This window comes from Chiroxiphia lanceolata, chromosome 25, assembly GCF_009829145.1.
Source record: "Chiroxiphia lanceolata isolate bChiLan1 chromosome 25, bChiLan1.pri, whole genome shotgun sequence".
NCBI classification, from domain to species: Eukaryota; Metazoa; Chordata; class Aves; order Passeriformes; family Pipridae; genus Chiroxiphia; species Chiroxiphia lanceolata.
This window is the reverse complement of record NC_045661.1, coordinates 4129097-4149444: the sequence shown is the minus strand read 5'-3', so window position 1 is coordinate 4149444 and position 20348 is coordinate 4129097. Positions and strand designations below refer to the sequence as shown.

Below are 20348 nucleotides of genomic sequence, written 5' to 3'. Positions count from 1 at the left end.
CTTTTCCATCGATTACTTGGCACTACATTTGCATGTGAAAAGCACAAAAAAAAGAGCCAGGAGAGTCATCCCGGGGTCAGGACCAGCAAAGCACATCCAGGGACACAAGGAAACTCCTGCCTTGCCCATGTTGACTTGTCACACCCATGAATCTCACTGGTGTCACTGTACAAACTCCAACTCTATCACAATCCAATTCTGCAGAGAAGCTTGAGTTTATGATCTTTACAGCACACTGCTGAAGTAATCAAGTAAGAGGAGACCATTTCCCTATGTCTTAAGTTAATCATCATGTAATATTAAAAATGAAAGGGATTTCTCTTTCCGCTTGCACAGCATATCCTGTTATTTCATCACTATTCATTTAATAAGATTTATTTTCAGTTATGGCACACAGGATTTTCAATTAACGATGGAACAGTGCTTTCTCTGAGCAGAGCACGTGTGAGGAGCTGGATGCCAGCACAGAGGAACTGCTCAGCCTTTGGGATCCAGCTGCTTTCTAGTGAAGTACGAGCATGAGCTGGACTTGCCCAGGCAGCGCTGGCACATCCCATCTCAGCTCTTCCCTGCAGGATCCCAGGTCAGAGCAGCCAACCTGGCACGACTGACGAGCTCCAAACGCAGCCTGGGAGCGGAGCGAGTCATCCCACGGAGCCACAGCTCATCCACAGAGCTGGCAGAGGTGCTCACCTCCACTGTTTGGCACAGTAAACTGAATTTCTAACAAACTCAGAGGCTGACAGGCTCCTCCTCGTTACTGACACAGCGTTTCACGTGAAAATCCACACCCCTTCCCATGACCAGGCTGCAGGAAAACATGTCCAAAACCATCCCTGACACCTGAGCAGCTGCTGTGGAACTCAATGATCTTTAAGGTCCCCCCAGCCCAAACAATTCTATGAATCTAAATGTTAATTCCATATTTTGTAAATATACCTTTGAGCTACTAAATGCCCTTATGCCCATGTGCTAAATGTCAGTGTTCACAATTTACACAATTTGTCCAAATTTACTCTTCAAACTGTCGTTACCTGTGATGAGTAACAGGTCAGAGAAGCACAGCTGTGCTTTGGGGGACAGCAGGGACATGAAGGGCATTGAAGGGGTACAAGGGGAAGGACAATGGTGTTCACAGCCCAGCACATACTCATTCATTTCTCTAAAGGGAAAATAAAAAAGGCATTGCAGAAGAGAATCATTCCAGAGGGCAGGCAGGTAACTGCAGCCTCAGCTCTAAATTATATAGCCAGGAGGGCAGAATGATCTTTATCTTCCTCCTTTGTACTCACTCACCCATGGATACAACAATGGCAATGCCACCCCAGGAATGCAGTTAACCTGAAATTTTAAAGGTGAATTTTACATGGCTGCACATCTTATTTTTGTCAGTTCCTACTGGCCCAACACCTCCACGTAACAGGAAGTAAAAACCCCACAGCACTAATGATGATTCACTTTTATTGACAATTTTAGGTTCAGATATCGACAGTGCAGCTTTTCTGTCATTTAAATCATGATGCAGCCCATGCTCAGAAAACAGAAGTGTTATATTTTACAACTAAAGGGTTAAGGACTTCTGAATTCAGCTCAACTGACCTTGGTGTGACTTACCACAACACAGTCAGCTCTTCAGCAACACAGATGGTTGAACTGATGCTGCCAATGTTTTAAGCTCAGAAAATGCTTCTTTTTCTCCCCCCCCCCCCCAATTATCATTATTATTTCCCCATGCTGTGTTTACTGTTTTACATATATACTCTGCCTGCCAAGGAATTGTTAACTAATCACTATGAGATTCATTTTGTTAGCACACAGCTGGGTACTTGGTCATGCAACATCTGCTTCTCTGCATTTCTTCTTATCTCTCAGTAGTTTGTAAGAAAAGTGTCTCAATGGAGCATGTCAGTCAGTAGGTGGAAAAAGAAGCTGGTAACTAACAGATATTAAAAGATAAACCTTCAGATTAGCAACGAGCTCAAAGAACCATCCAATATCCTGAGCTGGAAAGGACCCACAAGGATCATGAAGTTCAAGTCCTGGCCCTGCAAAGGACAACTCCAAAATTCCATCACGTCCTTGAGAGCATGACTCTTACAGGATGAAAACCCCACTTCCATCAGACATGAGACAGATAAGAGACCTTCCCATTTCCTCATCACAAGCTTTTATTAAAGATTGCTGCAACTTAGAAGGAGAATATAACCAGAATAAGGAATACAATGATCTTCTTCAAAGAAATGCTTCTGCAATAGTGTTCAGAACATCAGTATTCGAGAGACTGGCAGATTAAAAAAGGGCAAACCTATTCATTAAAAGGATAAATCATAACCAGAAGTTACTGAACATTAAAGAAAACTTGCTCTTGTTGCCACTTAACGTGAACTTCTAAGCACAGACCACAGGTCAATTCTGCAGCAGACTCGGTTGTAGCTCAGCTATGGAGAGGTCATTCCATGTGGGGAACACCACAGCTGCACTTCCAGTTATTTTAGACTTCAGAACAAACTTCTTCCACTACTCTGTACTATAAACTAGAACTAGTTGAAGCTGAGACAAAAAGCACTGAGAGCAACCTCATTTTTACTCCATGATTTCCAGCATAAAAATAAAAATAAGTCTCTGTAAGGCACATACAACCCCATTTAAAAAAACTAAACCATCTGATTTTAGGAAGTCCTGAAGGGCCGTGGCTGCAGTCAGGCACAAATGGCACAATCACTCGTGGCCAGCTTCCAAGCCACCCACTCTCCCTTCTCTGAGTACAAGAAATAACCACAAAATAAACATATCAGCAGTGATCAAGAATCAAAGCATAGAGGTCGGGGCAGCAAACAACTGCTCCCCAGCTGGTGTCTGCGACAACTGTCTGTCTGATAAGCTATTAAATTCAGTGAGGAACTTGCACCAGTTGTTTTCAGTTTCAGTTAAGACTGTCCAGGGAAGTGTTGGACTCACCATTCCTGGAAGTGTCCAAAAAATATGCAGATGTGGCACTTGAGGACACAGTTTTGGTGAACACGGTGGGTTGACGGTTTGACTTGATCTTACAGTTCTTTTCCAACCTTAACAATTCCATGATTCTATAACTTAATGTTTGCCCCCGTAATTTCAGCACGAGGTGGATGCCGTAAGCAAAACAATAATAATTTTGCAGAGGCTCTGAGACAGAAAGGGTCCTCAGTTACAATAATAGATGTTTCTCTGCACTCGGAGCTCTCAGATTCTGCTCGAGAAGCTGCCAGTCAGCGTCTTCATCCAGCTGTCTCCAAAGGCTGGAGTCATTTATATCTACTTAAAGAGCTCACTAAATTCAAGACTGACACAGAAATGGAATTCTCTTAAGAAAGCACTTCAAATAAAGAGACAGCTTTGAAGGCAAAGCCAAATCTAATTTCTGTTCTTGATTCACAATCAACCAGAAGGCGGCTATGGATGTACACCCCAACAGGAAAACCCAAACTGACAGCAAGGAGTTTGTTCCTGCATTTATTGCATCATTCCTTTTCTGTCATCCCTGTCTGACAGTAGAGGTTCTGCAGTAATCTCTCTGAAATGCTTTACTATCACCAGAGCACAGAGCAGATACTTGTTACCCACAGTAGATGGTTCTTATTAAAACGCTCCCTTTTCTCCTCACTTCCAGACTACACTTGAACCTGAAGGTAAGAGTTTTAAAAGGTTTGTTTGAATAGAAGTATATGACATATATCCATTTATCAAGATCATAAAACATACAGCTAGGTGATGAAAAATCACCCTGCACCCACAAGCATAAGAATTACATGGAGCAAACCTGACAGCAGGTACCTGTCCTAACCATGTTCATCAGCTCACAATGGCAATGTAGTCAAGATCCTTCCCAATTCTACTCGTCACACCAAGTCACAATCAGGCAGCAATTACATAGAGAGCACTTGATTGTTACTAAACAAATGCATTTAAATTCCCAAATTCACTGTTCAGTCCCCACTGGCAGCTCTACAGCAGCAGCAAAGAAAAGCAACCAGACATCTTGCTGTTCAGATAAATCACGGGATGGAACAGAGATTAGCTTGTCTTTACCTGCCAGTTTAAATTCTTATTAAGAGACTAACAGGGCTTTCCTGAAGGCACTGTCAGAGCAGTGAGGTGAAGCCAAGGCTGGGCTGTGTGTGCAGCACATCCCCACCTGCCCAGCACTGTGCACACCTGGAGGCTCCAGAGTGCCCGGAGAGGGGCAACTGCAGCGTTTGTTACTCTAAAAAAAAACACCAGGGCAAGCCCAGCACGCAGGTTAGGAACAGTCTTTGCCCAGCAAAATTCCAAATATCCTCTGCTTCTCAGCTCACTCTGCAGCAGCTCTGAGGTCCAGCCAAGCCTGCAGGCACCGCTCGAATTTCCTGTGTTTGAATCGGATGCGTGTTGTTACTTCAAAAAGCAGATTTTATTTTTATCTCCACTTATTTGTTAAATATAGGAAAAGCCTCGCATTTTGCATTTGAAACTTCCACTGCCAGGTGACAATGAATGCTAAATCCTTCCAGACCACTGCAGTCTGAAGAGAGCACCCAGTTCTCCCGTCCCAGTTTCAAATTCTTCAGCCAACACGGAAAGTTCTGTCAAAGAACTGGGGTTTTGTTTGAAAACATTGTTTTTCTTTGCCATCTCCTTAATACCCAACATCTCTGCAGCCACACACAAAGGAAGAGCAGCAGATCTCTTAAGAATATAGTTCAATAGAAAAAAGAAAATCCGATGTATTTGCCAAGGGGCAATAAATCAGGATTTCAGAACAACAAATTTTATGCCGCCCGAAGGTGATTCAACAAAGCAGAAAGTGATTTAAATCCTTTTTCTCTTTGCTCCATCTCACCCACCATAAGAAAAAACAGCTCACAGAAAGAATTTCCTCATATAAAAGCCCTTTTACTATTCCTACAGCATGACACTTCACATTACCGATCGGAGTTTGATGCCTGAATGGAAAAATATCCTATTTTTAGCAGACTTTTCACTGAGAGAACAGTTGGTAGGACTGAATACTTTGGAATTTCCCTGTGAATATACTACCCACACTTGTGTACAAATATAGATTGATAAAAAGGTTCATGAAGACCCCAAAGATCCCATCCTTGGGGCCACCACTGCCCCCAAAGGACCACCGATGTCTGGGGAAAATAATTCCATTTTAAACAGTGCCCACAGTTTAAACAGTGGCCCATCCACGCAGCAGTTTTCATGTTCATTCCAGGTCCCCTCCCTGTGCAAAGGCCAGAGGAAGTTGATAACCTTCTGCTTCCTACCAGACACACCTGTTCCACCTCTTCTGTTATGCAATTTGTACTAAAATCAGACATGGCCAAAGTTTATTAAATCTGTGTAAATCACAGCACTGTGACAGTGTTCTCCAGTCTCCAGAGAGTTCCAACTCTCAGTATTTGGGATAAGGAACCACTGGAGTAACACAAATGCTTCCAATGCTTCTTTAAGAGGCAACTGCCAGCTCTGGTGTCAAACAGCTAATTATGGGAAAACAGCCTGAAACGAGGAGCCGTGCAAATCACCTATGCTCACGTTTAGAAAATGTGCTAAGAACATTGTTTCAACAACAAAACCACCCCTGATTTACAAATATTTGTGATTCTGTGTTAAAACCACGACCGGAGTTCAAGTAAAACGAGGGCACCCACCAGGACTCACTGATGGGGAGGTGCCAAAGGCCACCTGAGCTGTGGCCTCAGGGCATCCCACCTGCTCTCAGACACTTCAGAGGGGTTACCTCAGTGCTGGGGAGGCCACCCCTGGAGTGCTGTGTCCAGTTCTGGGCCCCTCAGCTCAGGAAGGACATTGAGGGGCTGGAGCAGGTCCAGAGGAGAGCAACGAGGCTGGGGAAGGGACTGGAGCACAAGTGCTGTGAGGAGAGGCTGAGGGAGCTGGGGCTGTTCAGCCTGGAGAAGAGGAGGCTCAGGGGAGACCTCCTCACTCTCTGCAACTCCCTGACAGGAGGGGGGAGCCAGGGGGGGGTTGGTCTCTTTTCCCAGGCAACCATCAGCAAGACAAGAGGGTTCGGGCTTCAGCTGTGCCAGGGCAGGTTTAGGTTGGAGATTAGAGAGAATTTCTTTCCAGAGAGGGTGATCAACCATTGGAATGGGCTGCCCAGGGAAGTGGTGGATTCTCCATCCCTGGAGGTTTTTAAGAACAGACTGGATGTGGCATCAGTGCCATGGGCTGGGAACCACAGCGGGGTTGGATCAAGGGTTGGGTTTGATGATCTCGGAGGTCCCTTCCAACCCAGCTGATTCTATGATTCTATGATTCTAAGAGACACATCTGGCTAGGGAGGACCTACATACCTTGAAATACTTTGCAGAACAGAAAGACATAACACACAGTACAGCGTAAACAACATTCAGTCCACTGCATTTACTTGCTGTTCTGACGAACATTAAGCACCCTGTCCTAATGAATGCCTTTAAGTATTAGCAGCATCTCCTAATGAGCATTAATTAAACTTTTCCAGCATCTCTACCTTCACCAGAGAAAAGTAATTACTCACTGCTGTCCTACAGAGAGGGAAATAAAATCCACAGGATTAGGTTTTTTTAGACTGAGTAAGTAGGGCAGAGAGGAAAGCCTGCAATTTAGAGGCAAGTTGTGTAGCCTGTAATTCCACACGAGCACTACTTCAGGCCTTGGATTGAGTAAAACAGTTTTCCTGCTGCCTGTAAATAAACCACAAAATGGGGTTTAATAATAGCACCAGGTCTGCCAAGGACGTAACTATTTGTCTTTTTCAAAATTCATAAAGAGGACACAGCACAAGCTGTTACCTCAGCTGTTCTGCATGGTTTAACCCCCAGTTGCACACACCCCTTGACAAAAATATTTTATTTATATATATGGCATGTTAATGCTTCTGTAATAAGCCATTTTAAAAAAGCACGTGCATGAGAGGCATCTGAAGATGTCTCATAGAATCATCACAGAATGGTTTGGGTTAGAATAATGGATAACAACTTCAATGTATTAATACAAAATTGGTTTATACAGCAGTGACCAACTCTCAACATGAAATAAAACTGCAGCAACGTCATCAAACTTAGGTCATGAGCATTTTTTGCAGATGTCAAACACACTTCATTGAAGTTCACATTCCAAACATCATCTTCCAAGGAAGCACTGTCAACTCAAAGGAAAGCCAAGCCAATACATATCTCAAAATACTCCTCAGCACTGGAACATCACATTTGATGACTTACTGGTCCTTCCCCTCGATGGCAACCCGCAGTTTACACAAACAAGTCCTCCCTGCACCAAAGCATTTCCAATTTAATCTCACTGCAAAGAAGATTAGTGAAATTACTGAGAGATAATAGTTGCAGCAACAGAGGTAAAAATACTTCACTGGCACTTTTGGTCAGCTGATTTCTGAGGAATTCTTTAGACCAATAAAGGACGAAACAAGCCATTAAACATAATTCCCTGGGATTAATATAGGGCTCTGCCTCTCTTTTACATAACAGGATTCTGAAATTCCCCCCCCCCCCCCAAGTACATGCATTAGGAGGAAATCATTTCTACAAACCTAAAACTTTAGGGCTTAGTTATTTCCTGATAGTTCTGTGGTTTTAGAGGAAATAAACTGGATGTTAATCCTCTTGCATTTAATGGGTAGTACCAGCACACTCTGCTGCTGTTTGTTGCAACAAGGTCATGGCAAACCTGGCGTATAACCAAGGAAAAGTCGTATATATTGGCAATGAAACCTCAAAGTGGGGGAATGGCTTAAGTGGTTTGGATGTTACTGTTGTCTATTTGTGAAAAAAAACTGCGTCAAAATAATTTTAAAATCCACAGAATTAAAATCACAGGAAAATTTCACAGATTTCTCGTAGAAGTCACAGCGCAGGAGGGAAACACTTAATGAGCACGGTGGCTTACACCGAGCTCAAATTATTTGTCAATGGGTTTATGCTTTGGTTTTTAATAATGTCAGGAAAAGAAGAAATAACTTACTTACATGCAGCTCTCTCCTCAGCTGCAGGACAGAGCTGGTGGGCAAAACCAGCTGTGCAAACATGAGAAACAGGCCAGACAGAGCACACAGCCCTTGCTTCTGCTTCAGCTGTGCTTTTGCTGTGATCTTCCAAAAAGTCTTGCAGGGAAAAGGAAAACTTCCATGAAGACAGGCACTTCTGCTTTCTGCTTTGATTGGGTTTTGCCCAGACTCACTAAGTTTTATGCTGGACACCCCTACCCTGCTATGTGCTGCTGTGTTCAGAACCCAAAATGCACACCCAAAACACTGTGCATGCTTTTCCCTAAAGTTTGGCTAAATTACAGCAACTACTGAAGAGATACAATACTTTAAAAGATGCTTTCTTTACTAAACTAGACAGCAAACCACCCAGTCATCTGAAGATTATATCACAGAATCCCAGAATGGTTTGGGTTGGAAGGGACCTCAAAGCTCATCTTGTTCCAGCCCCTGCCATGGGCAGAGACACCTTCTACTAAACTAGGTTGCCCAAATATATATTCATTTTGTTATATCTAAGTTCAATTTGTTAAAGCCATAACCACCACAGGAATTTCATTTTCAGAACAGGGCTAAAACCAGGCTTTTGCCACGTAAGACTTGGCGACACCGAAAAATTGAGACCAACAGGTTGAAAGCAACTGCTCTAGAGGAAAAACCAGTTTCTACCCTAACAGTATTTGCACTAACAACTTAATTTGATAACCTACATCACTGTATCAAACAGTAATTAAGCAGCCACTTCAGATGGAATTTTTTCTCTCATCTGTTCTTTCATCAACATGAAAGTAGATTTGATTTTATTTTATTTCTTCCAGCTGAACACAACGCTGGTGTTTATGCCACTGTGCCCTGCTCCCACCTTGGCTGGGGGACCCACTGAGAGGACTGTCTGCCAGCATTCCAGGTCCATCAGCATTCCATGGTGGCACTGAGCAGGATTGGGGTGACACCAACAGCTGGTTCTTACCCCACCATGATACAGAATTCCCACATGGCAGCTCAGCACTCACTCCCCTGCCCACCCAGCCACAAGCTGCAGAAACACATTGAGAGACCATTGGGGATCCAAAAAGACATCCTGGAGAGGATTCCAGCTGGGCACTGCAGAAGAATCCATCCACCAGGGATTCCCAGAGGCAAAGCCTGAGGCTGGCCATGGCCAGTCCCCACACCAGCACATCCCACTGTGCCCACAAGAGCCACGGACCCTTCCAAAGGGCAAACAGATGGGGCCTGGCAAAACAGTTCCCAAACTGCATGCTGGGCCCTCTCGTGCATGCTAAACCAGTCCCTAGCACAAGGGACACAATTTGAATCCCAAAACATAATAGCCAACACTGAATTGCTCTCAAAATACAACTGCTAAGCGATCCGAGTCCAAGGGAAATTAATTTCTCCCTAAACCCTTTATCAAAAAAATCCCTCTGGCAAAGGCAGCAGGGGCACTTGGGCAGGAACTCGGCACTAAATACATTCCTTTATGTTCTCTACGTTCAAAGCCTGATATACAGCCCAAACCACCAAATGTCCATGGTTGTTTTCCAGAGCAGTTTCTGGCAGACGACTGCACAGATCTCCCAACTTGTATTTTCAAAATTCAAAATGGCCTTTGGTGTTCTTCCCTAGCTCAGAGAAACTGGCTGACACTTCATACCTCCAACTGCATTTGATTACCAGGAGGTAAAAAGCACTGGGACATACAAACCACTCATTTTTATTCCTAGGACATGAGATCTTTATTCATATTTGCACTACAAAGAAGTGAAATGCCTTATGGTCAGGCCCAAAAACGTGTGTGGGTTTTTAGTGTGATGGGTGAGGAAGGAGCTGCTTCTTTCTTTCAAATGACTACAATGTTTAGTCTGTGATGCACCTCAAGGTGAAAGCTTCTGAACAGTGTTTTTATGTAAACCTGTAATGGTCTGTATTCAGCTACTGAGTGTTGTAAATTGGCAAGCCAAGAATCCAAGATGGAGTAAACATCACCCTGATTCACAGGACAAGCTTGTCCTCACACCCTCTCTCAGAGTGCCACATTCCTCAGCCCCAAACAGAAATACAAGTCTATATTTATAGTCTGACAAAGCATGGGAAGACTGGAAGTGTTCAAGGACACACTGGACAGGGCTTGGAGCAATCTGGTCTAGTGGAAGGTGTCCCTGCCCGTGGCAGGGGGTGGGATGAGATGAGCTGTAAGGTCCCTTCCAATCCAAATCATTCTGTGATTCCACGATTGCCATGTTCCAACTTCACCAAACAGCCAGGACACAGTCCCACCTCAGCTGGGCACACCTGGAGGGGAGGAATTTCACCCTGGCAGAGGTGTCTGTACATGCAGGGCCTCCACCAGCTCCTACTCGACCGACAAAAAAGACAAAGCTGTAAATAACATCCAGCACATGAGGGAAGAATTCCCACATCTCCAGTTCCTAGGTATACTGGGACCAAACTGGGAAAGCCCTGAACATCTGTGCCTTCCCACACAGGGTTATTAATTAGCAGGTACAAGGCACCAGATCAGCCGGTGCTACAAGGCAAAGTTCAAACAACGACTGAACCTCCTGAACCCGACTCCAGCGACGGCCTCGGCACGTCACACGCCTGAAGACATTTCCTGCTATCAGGAATTGCCTGCTGTGGGTTACAGGCTGGTATTTCTGCTGTGAGAGAAGAGCAACAAACTCCTAATCCTGCTCTTTTGTGCTGTTACTGCGTATCCCCCACTAATTTCCTTTGTGTCGTAATTCCACCTTTTTCTGTCCCACCACACAAGAGTTTTTCCAGGCCGGTGATACCTTTCTTTGTATCTCCTCTACTTCTGTCTCTTTGACATAAGGGGAACAGGCATCCTCAAAGTACTCCCTAGTACTCTCCCACATTCCCACTGGATCCAACCATCCCCACATGTTGGCTCAGACACCTGTGATGGACCAGCTTCTTCCCACCTGTGCCAGAGACAGTCCTGGATAGTCCCAGTCTCACCAAACCAACCCAGTTTTGTACAACTACAACTGTGGCTGTAGTCAGATTTTGGGTTAGAACCTCATGTCAAGGCAAACCAGTCTGGATTTCATGTTCACTAGTTCCAAATGCAGCGGATGTAAGAAGTGAAAATTTCAGTAGCAGATAATTCACACAGTCACGTTGACCCTGCTGATTGCCTTTACCACCTTTTTTAAAGAATACTTCATTACTATGCAGATGGAAAACGCATTTCCAGGCTCCAAACCCCAGAATACTTCTGATGTTTATAGAGCACCCCCAATCCATATTCATCAGACACCAGCTGCCAGGCTGATTGTATTTATTACCAAAGTCAGTAATGAAACAGCACTGAAGTAGAACACAAGAAGAACCACTATTCAAGTGTACCACGATCTGATGGGGCTACAATTCAAGCTTTACTTTTTTTGTACAGGTAACTGAAGAGACATGGCAATTCAGAGCTTAAGTGATGTAACTTTTTAGCTGTGTCTCAGGAAAATAATTTTACAATGGATTGAGCTTTACAAACTGAACTGCTATTCAGCGAGCGAAGAGTGACGCAGGATGGATAGTAAACACACTAGTGATTTTCAATTTGAAAAGCTACATTCAACTGAGAGCAATCACCAATTCATAAAAAAATTACAGGCTTGAGAATCATACATATTGAATAGTAGCTTTAAGCAAGCTTTTTTAAACGTAGCTCTGAGAACACGCTGTAAACGCTCGCTGTCAGAGAAAGCCCAGAGTTATAACTAACAACCCGGGTGTGCTTTGAAAATGAAATCACACTTCCACAGAAAGCCACTACTTCAACATGTTGCACTTGCATATGACAATAAAAGCACGGTGACAGAAGCCTGAACAGAAGATTGCTGTGACTGTGTTTCATATTGAAAGCTGCACCCGAACTACCCGCAGGACGTGGCTGTGTGAAACCACCTGTACCTGCAGCTCCAACAGCAGCACTGGGGACAGCTTTACACAGGTTTTACACCCCTAGCTGCTACTCCCTTTACTCCATTAGTGCCTCTGCAGTCTCCTTGACAAACACCCTTTCTAGGATGCTCCCCTTTTCACCTTAAGAATATGCTCTTGCTTTTAAAACCAACCAGCTTGGGATCCAGCCCATCACAGCCAACTGCTGCTGGAATGCCACCTGGGAGCTGCTCCCATTCCCACTGTGACCCGTTGAGGGCCCAAAAAAGATTAATTTAACACAAATTCAAACATCAATTAACAAGATGAATTTCTTAGAATTCTGATTTTGGTGATGATGCAGCAGATCAATCCAACTCTGCAATCTTCCTACTGCGTTTTCCCCTCACCTTCTGTTCAGCAGAATTAAATAAGGAATTTACTTGCAAATACGAAGAGCTCATATTTTTCTTGATCCAAATCTAGTACTCTCAGGAATACCATGCTTTGAAGAAGAAAATTGTTCCTGTTCAGGGAACAAGAAGTGATTTAACTAACGGCCCATGAACGCGACAAGATAGCTCTTAAAAGGAAGCATCATGAATTAAAAACAAGAACCAGAAGAATGAATTCAAAGACCATAAAAGAGAGCAACAATGAAAACTACAGTAATTTTTTCAGCTGTCTGTTTGAATGCACAATTCTTGTCATATTTTAAGATTTTTTTTTTTTAAATGAGCTTGAAGCAGATGCTTCAATAATAAAGGAGCACAGTGCATAGCAAGTCTACGAGCACAGCTTGTTTACTTCAGAAGTTTCCAAAAAGACAGTTTAGTTTTGAAGTGTCTTTCTTTTATTAAAGCAAAATGAAACTTCTTTAAAAAAATTGAGGGCGTTGTATCTTTTCAGAGTGATAAAACCCAGCCATTTTCTACAGCCAACTGACATTTCATTAAAGCCAGCCAAGAACTGAAGAGCCATATCTAGACAAAAATTATGGAGATGAAATCTGCTGTTGAAATCATGACTTCTAATAAAGGTTCATCTTTATTTCATTCTTGGTTTCATTCACAGAGAAAAGAAAGCCTCCTGCCACTGTAGACTAGCAGTAAAATTACATTTTCAAGGATTTTAAGTAAGTTCTCCGCTGACATGGAATCCTGAGGTGGGGTTTAATAAAAAACCAGCATATAGGGAAGAATTTAAATCAAAACTGTCTACCTGAACAAAAAAAATGTCCTTCCAGGAACAACTGGAATAAAAGTGGTTTTTCAGTCCTAGTGAAAACCTGATTCCCCTAAAGGAGGGGACACGGAGGAGGTGGATTTGGAGAAGAACACCAACAGCACCACCTGCTCTGCCACCAGCTCCAGGTAAATGCCTCACTCTGCACTATCCTACAGAGTCTCTCCTGGGAGACATCAAGGAACAGAACAGGGAAGAGAATGGCTCTCCTGAAGGGAACGAGAAAGTACAAATTAGTCACAAAAGCCACATGAGGCCTCGTTATCATCTGAAACGAACACGCCAAGAAAGAACAGAATCATTAGAGGGCATTTATGGTGTGATCATTAACACAGAACTCATCACAGTAAAATTCAAACAAAGGAGTGCGTGAGAGGGAAAGGCAGTAAGGTCTGTGCCACGAGCAATATGTTTTATATGAAGAGTAATATGAATAGCAGGATTATAAATTACATGCACACCCTGATACCCAGTGCTATTAGTGCTTGATAGTCCTCTGCATCCACACAGCTGAGATGCAACTCCCAGCTTTTTGTGCAAGGCAGCAGGACAGCTTTAGAGAGACAACAGAAAGCATTTCCCCTTCAGTTTTCTTTTTCAAGACAGCACATTTATCTTCTGCCCCACCTCATGGAACCGCGATACCCTGCACATTCATTCCAGCAGCCTTGTGTGCTCTCAGCTTTTCCTAGTGTGGTAAAACGACTCCAACTTTCCTTTTCAGTACAGAATGGGTCGGTCCCCCCTGAACCCTCAAGCAGGGAGGGCAGTTTTCCACGGCAGCCCCCAGCAGCCCCCACCCAACACCCACCAAGGGCTGCGCAGCTCCTCAGATTTCCCGAGTAACACGTTCCTCTGTTCCATCATCCCGAGCTGGAGCGCTGCCAGCCTCCGCAGAAACGCAGAATTAGGGTAATGCCTTTCCTCCGAGAGGCAAAATTATCCTTGTGTGTGTACTCTGATCTCTGTTTTAACACGGCACATTTAGAATTCATCCGATTTTGTGAAAACAGCCCGGGAGTGCGGCGCTGCCTTAATTGCCAAACATGCAAATGTTTACCCCCACATGGAGGCTTTGTACCCACCTCAAGCACAAGAGGAAATGTAAATGAATCTCAGATACTCGGCTTCGAGTATTGTGTCTCAAGTGCTGAATCCTGATCTGAGTCACTGGATTCGTCAGCCCCGTTTTCATTCATTCTGCTCCAGAAAAGGGACCCCCAAGCAGGGGTGGTAACATTCCCATTAACTCCTGTCAGCAGTGGAGGCATTAGGGATCGATCACAGTCACGTGAGAAAATGCATCCAGCAATAAGTTGTCCTGTAAGCTTGTATTAGATTTTGATCAGGAAGATAAGGCCTTGCTGGCTTCCTGCTCCTCAAGTCCCAGGGGCATCACACGATGTAGGGAAAGTCAGACTCACAAAAAATTGATTTTACACCGAGTCCATCCACCTGTCAATCTCCTCACCCTCTGCACTAATGCACCGTAATTCAAATAAAGCAATGGATCTGAGGCAGTCAGAGATGTCACATCAGGAAGCTGCAGACAATGGTTGAGTGCACACAGAGCACAAACACACGTCAGCTTTGGGCTGGGGTGTATTGGATCCACCGTAAAACATGTGAAGGGCTGGAAAAAGATCCCATCAGTGCTTTGATATGAGCTGGGATGTCCTCCACATGTCCCACTGGGAAAAAACCATCACAGCACAAACTGGCACTTACCACAGGCCAGGCAACCCCGACTGGAGACAGGGAATAAATGCCCCAGCTGGAGGAAGAGCTCCAGCTATGAGTGTGAACATCAGCTGTGAAACAAATCTACAGGAAATCAAGATTTAATAGCTTCAGGAGCACCGAAAAAAAGTTAGTTTGAAGATGACTTTCCATCATTTTAAATCTTGTTGCATTTTTCGACTAAAGATCACTTTTGACACAATGGAGCCAACGTGCATTCCCTCCGTAACCAAGGGACCAAACTATGTGCTCTGGAAACATTTCTCAAGTGGAAGAGCTACAAGGCTCTGCCCATTTCTTCCCAGATGCTAGTTAGAGTGGTCATGAAACCATAATAATTGCCACAGAGTAGCTGTATTCATCAAAGCTCCTTAGTTTGGAAGGAAAACACATTCCTTCCTACGTAGTATCTGGCAAGGCAGGCTGCAGAAAGAGGAACTTGCAGATATCAGTGATTTTTCTTACTTTAAGCCTGCAGTCTAGTTTTGATGTATTTTGGCTACCATGCTGCTGTGAAGAAAGAACACACTCCCAAGTTGTATTGATGAGTATTTTAGTAAACAGGCTTGCCTGCACATACAAACATCTTTCTGCCTAATTCTGAATCATCACAGAATCATCATCATCATCATAGAATGGTTGGGTTGAAAGGGACCTTAAATACCATCCACCTCCAACACCCCACCAAAGGCAGGGATGTCACCCCCAAGATCAGGTTGCTCAGAGCCCCTGAATGCCACATGCAATCACAGATTCTATGCAATCACAGTATCACAGCATGATTTGGGTTGGAAAGAACCTTAAAGATCATCTCGTTCCACCTCATGCCACGGGCAGGAACACCTTCCAGTATCCCAGGTTGCTCCAAGCCCCATCCAGCCTGGCCTTGGGCACTTCCAGGGATGGGGTGGCCACAGCTTCCCCAGGCAACTTGTTCCAGTGCCTCACAGTAAAGAATTTTTTCCTAATTTCTAACCTAAACCTACTCTCTTCCAGTTTGAACCCATTCCCCCTCACCCTATCACTACCCATGCTCGTAAAAAGTCCCTCTCCATCCTTCTTGTAGTACCTTCATCTTTCCAGTACCTTCAGGTACAGGAAGGAAAGTGTGTACTTTTAGAGGATGAACTTAGCACTCTGATACAACAGATGTGAGTAGAGCAAAATGTTTCCCTTTTTCCTTTACGGAAATAGAAGGACCTGCAGCAGCACCAGCCAGTTACAAGGATAACGCCCTGATCCAAGTAACACCAGACAGGGAAGGTCCTGGAGCACACAGCAGCCATCGTTTGGATGCATGAAAGCAGGTGATTAGCTGGGAACCAGAACTTCCCAAGCGTGGCTAAAATACAAATGGACTCATTACACCGCGCCGGCCCCCGGCAGCTTCCGTGCACATCCATACTGATATCCCACTGCACAGGCAGCCCCAGCTCTCTGTAGGGCTGCTTTTCTCATCTGATCAAGATGATGATGAATTATATATAAATAGAGGTATGGTTATCATCTCAATGATCACCTAGAATTTAAGTTTTATTCAGACAACTCGGATCTCAGCATCAGTCCAGGTGTGCTGGCAGAGCTCGAGACTGGCCTCCCACAGCCTCTGCTGTGTAAATCCCTATTGATACCATATCCATGGATTTTCCAGTTATCCCACACACCTGAGGCTGTCCTCACCTGGGACACAACGCCCACCCCCAGCACACAGGTCTTGTTCTCCCTCCTCAGCTATTAAAGACAGAGCAAGAACGGGAAGGACAAATTTCTTCATCAACAAAATGGTCCATCATTTGTGATGTGCAGTTAACAGATGGCGTTCAAATTAACATTCATATCCTTCAAGTGTCTTATCAAACAAGCCTAAACAGCATCTTGAAATTTCCATTTTAAATTTTCTATGAGCTTGCGAGAAGTATCACAGACAGATTTTACTGCTGTCAACTAAAGCTGTTGCTGCCTTTAGTGAGGGACTACAACTATGACTTGAACTAAAGCAGTCCAGCTCCCCGACGTGCTGCTCAAGGCCACCGGGTCACCTGCACAGACCTCACCTGGAAGATGCAGCCAGCTCTTAATCACCAAACTTGCCCTTGCAAAATGTTGAGGCAGGCTGTGAGCACCCCTAAAATTCAGAGACAAAGACACAAATTCCTCACTGCCGACCCCCGGCACTGGATGCCCTCAGACTTCTGTCCCAACAGCACCCAAAGCTGAGGAGCAGTGGGGCAGAGCACTCCATGCCTTTCAACATGATGAGGAAGAGCAGTTTTGACTGGGGGAAAAGCATGAGACACGGGACCCTGAAGACCAGCAATGCAATTATGGGTCTTTGAGGATTCTGACATATTACAAGCACACCAGGGAGCATCAGCTCCCAAGCCCTTGTTCTCTTCCACCTCCACCATGCACATGACCCCACATGTCTTCCCAGATGGCTCCCAAAGTCTGGAAGGTCTGGATGGCTCTGGATCACAAGGGAACACAAATCCAAAGTCACAGGTCTTTACAGAGAATGCCTTGTCAACAACTTTCCTAATTACATACATCCTGACTGGAAAACTGCCACTGAGCAGCTGTGGTAGCCTTGGAAAAAAAATGAACAAAACCCAGTATGCTTTAAAATACTGTATTTAAGGACACTAAGTCTAACACAGAGAATGACTACAAAAGTCATCTGATGTGGTAAATAAGCTTACAATATGTTCCAGTAGAGGAAAAAAATCGCTGGATCTGAAGATTCAGATTGATGTGTTCCAAAAGTTACATAAAATCAGCACAAAAAATGCAACTTCTCTTTTACCAACTCACCCAGTGTTGGGTTTACAAGCTCGGGATGACTATGCTAAACAGCACAGGTCCTTACAAGACTCCAGCAGCAGTTTCCTTCTGTTGAGAAAACCATTCCTCTATTTGAACTAGTTACTAACCCACAGGAGAATTTGGCTCTTATCTTTTGGCAGCTACACTGCCACACCACGCTCACTCAGCAAGAGCCTCATCCAAGTCTGCGATACTGAAAGTCTGCTGGAAAATCCTCTACACCAAAAGGCTTGCTTTTGATTAAACCATCCAGTGACCCTGCAAAAATTAAGAGACTTCCTTCTGAACAGCAGCCCTCTCTCCTCATTAAGTGGCATTGATTCACATGCCCAATATTCGCCTTTTTAACCCGAGTTTTAACCAACCTGCTGGAATCACCAGCCAGTCCTTTTGATCTTCTGGACCCTTTTCCCCACCAGTACCATATTCCCAACCTCCTACCCCTTCCACACCACCCAGGATTTAAGGAACAGGCAACATGTTGCTGTTACCACAAACTCCTCGTGCACATCATCTGGCTCTCGCCATTTTCTACTATTAATTGCACCAATTTCTTCTAAATCTTTTCTGCCAGTTTGTACAGTTTGACATCTCTGTTGTGGAAATTCCCAGCACAGGAATACCCCTATTTCCCTCCACAGTAAACAGAAAAATCCCTTTGAACGATGGTTTCATCTTCCACAAGCTTTCTCTTTTTAAAAGAGATTATTATTTTCTATCTTAAACAATTTGTCCCTCCCTTTTTTTTTTTTTAATCCTCTTATTTCACATCTAACTTGCAGCTGTTCTTTTCTGTTTTCTCTATTTGGAGATCTCCACTTCTCCGATTTTGGAAAGCAAAACATCTTTCAAAACCTACCAGGTTTCTGTAGGTGCTTTTAAGGTGTGTGTCTGGTTTCTTAATTTAGCAATGACATGCATCAGGACCAACAGCACAGTCTCTGTATGGGAGATGACTTTTCATTAGTGGTCAAACGAGGAAAATCCGATTTAAAATACGTATTACCTGAAGTCAAACAGCACCCAGCAGTTATGAAAAAAGGACAAGACAGGTGTTCAGCAAAGCAGCTCTATGAGAAATACTCCTGACTCCAGTCATGGAAATACTGAAATCCGCTGGGATTCAGGGAAAAACAGTTTTTTCCCAAGACAGTTTCTCTTAAGACATCAGGCTCACACCTGGAAGACCTGACCGGGAAAGCAGCAGGTACGTCTCTGGAGCTCGTGAATCATTAGCTCGTGTGGCTGCAGGTGCCACTATTCGGCATTAATTTGACATTTGACAGGCACGTTGATAAAGAAGAATTTACCACAACCATCTGATACCACCAGCTAATTAAAGAGTGCTCAAAATTAACACAATCCCATGGAAAAAGAACAACCCAGAGTTCGCTCTAGGTGCTTGTCTTTGGCAAAACCAGCAGGACGGAGCGATAGCACCAGCCCGGCCATTCCCCACTCACCCCTCCGAGCAGCGGATCGTGCGAACACCACGGAAAACAACTCCGAGAGGACACGGGGACCCTCGGGGAGCGACCCGGGGGGACAGCGGGGGCCACAGCGCACCAACACCGGATCCGAGGAGCATCCCGGGCGCGCACCGGCAGAGGCCGCCGGGCCGGGGGATCGCGCATCGCCCCGGGGCCACCCCGGCGCTGCCCCGGGACGGCGGGGCCGCCCCCCCCACCCCGCCCCGCCTTCCTGGAGCCGCGGAAACTTTCCCAGCGCGGCACCCTCGCCCCGGCTGCTCCCCCCCGGATCCCACCCGGTTGCCCCCCGGTTCCCCCGGGCGCCGCTCCCCGCCGCGGCCCTCCCGCCGCCCCGCAGGGCGCCGGCGCGGCCGGGCCTACGCGCGGCCGGCTGGGCGGCGGCGGGAGGGCCCCGGTCCGGCTCCGTGGCGGCAGCGGCGGCGACGGGAGGAGGGCCCCGGTGCGGCCCGCGGCCCCCGGGGCGCTCACCTGGGCGCACGGTCTTGAGGCGCACGGGCTCCCTGAAGTGCCGCACCACGGCCAGCGTGTCGCGGTGCGTGAGGCCGCTCACGGGGGTGCCGTTCACCTCCAGCAGCACGTCCCCCGGCGCCGGCGCCTTGCCCGAGAGCAGCACGGGGCCCTGCGCGCCCTCGCCGCCCGCGGGCAGGCGGCCCGCCAGGTACGGGAACTCGCCGCGCTCGGCGCCGCCGCGCAGCAGGTCGGGGTCCGGGCCCGCCGGGCCGCCCCAGGACACCACGCACTCCTGCACCTTGCTCAGCCAGTGCCGCTTCTTGCGCAGCGTCTTGGACATGCCGCATTACACGGGGCGACGCTGCCCGCCCCGCGCTGCCGCTGCCGCCGCCGCCGCTCCCGCCCCGGCCGCGGCTGCCGCCCGACTGCCGCCCCTCCGCGCCGCCCCGGACACGCCCCCCGAGCCACGCCCCTCCAGGACCCGCCCCGCCCGGGCCGGCCCCGCCCCTCCGTGCGCGCCCCTGGACCCCCCCGGGGCCGGTCCCGCCGCGCGCCCCCGGGCTCGCCACGCCCTGGACACGCCCCTTCCAAGGTGGCCACGTCCCCCCACCGCTGGCCACGCCCCCTCCCTGGGCGGGGCCGGGGCCGTCACGGGCGGTGCGGCCGCGGGACCG

The 20348-nt window shown here is 46.3% G+C and overlaps 1 protein-coding gene across 4 annotated transcripts in view; it reads right to left on the bottom strand.

The window, feature by feature from the left end:
- The window catches only part of MAGI3 (membrane associated guanylate kinase, WW and PDZ domain containing 3), a 68092-nt gene extending 48019 nt beyond the window's left edge, over window positions 1-20073 (bottom strand). For 3 of the 4 annotated variants that reach the window (XM_032710384.1, XM_032710385.1, XM_032710387.1), the window contains exon 1: window positions 19693-20073. In XM_032710384.1, coding sequence (XP_032566275.1) covers window positions 19693-20014 — 322 coding nt within the window. In that variant the 5' untranslated portion in view covers window positions 20015-20073. Of the gene's footprint in view, window positions 1-19197; window positions 19256-19692 lie in introns of those variants that run through there. The other variant, XM_032710386.1, reaches the window with a different exon arrangement.
- Between the last annotated feature and the right edge of the window lie 275 nt (window positions 20074-20348).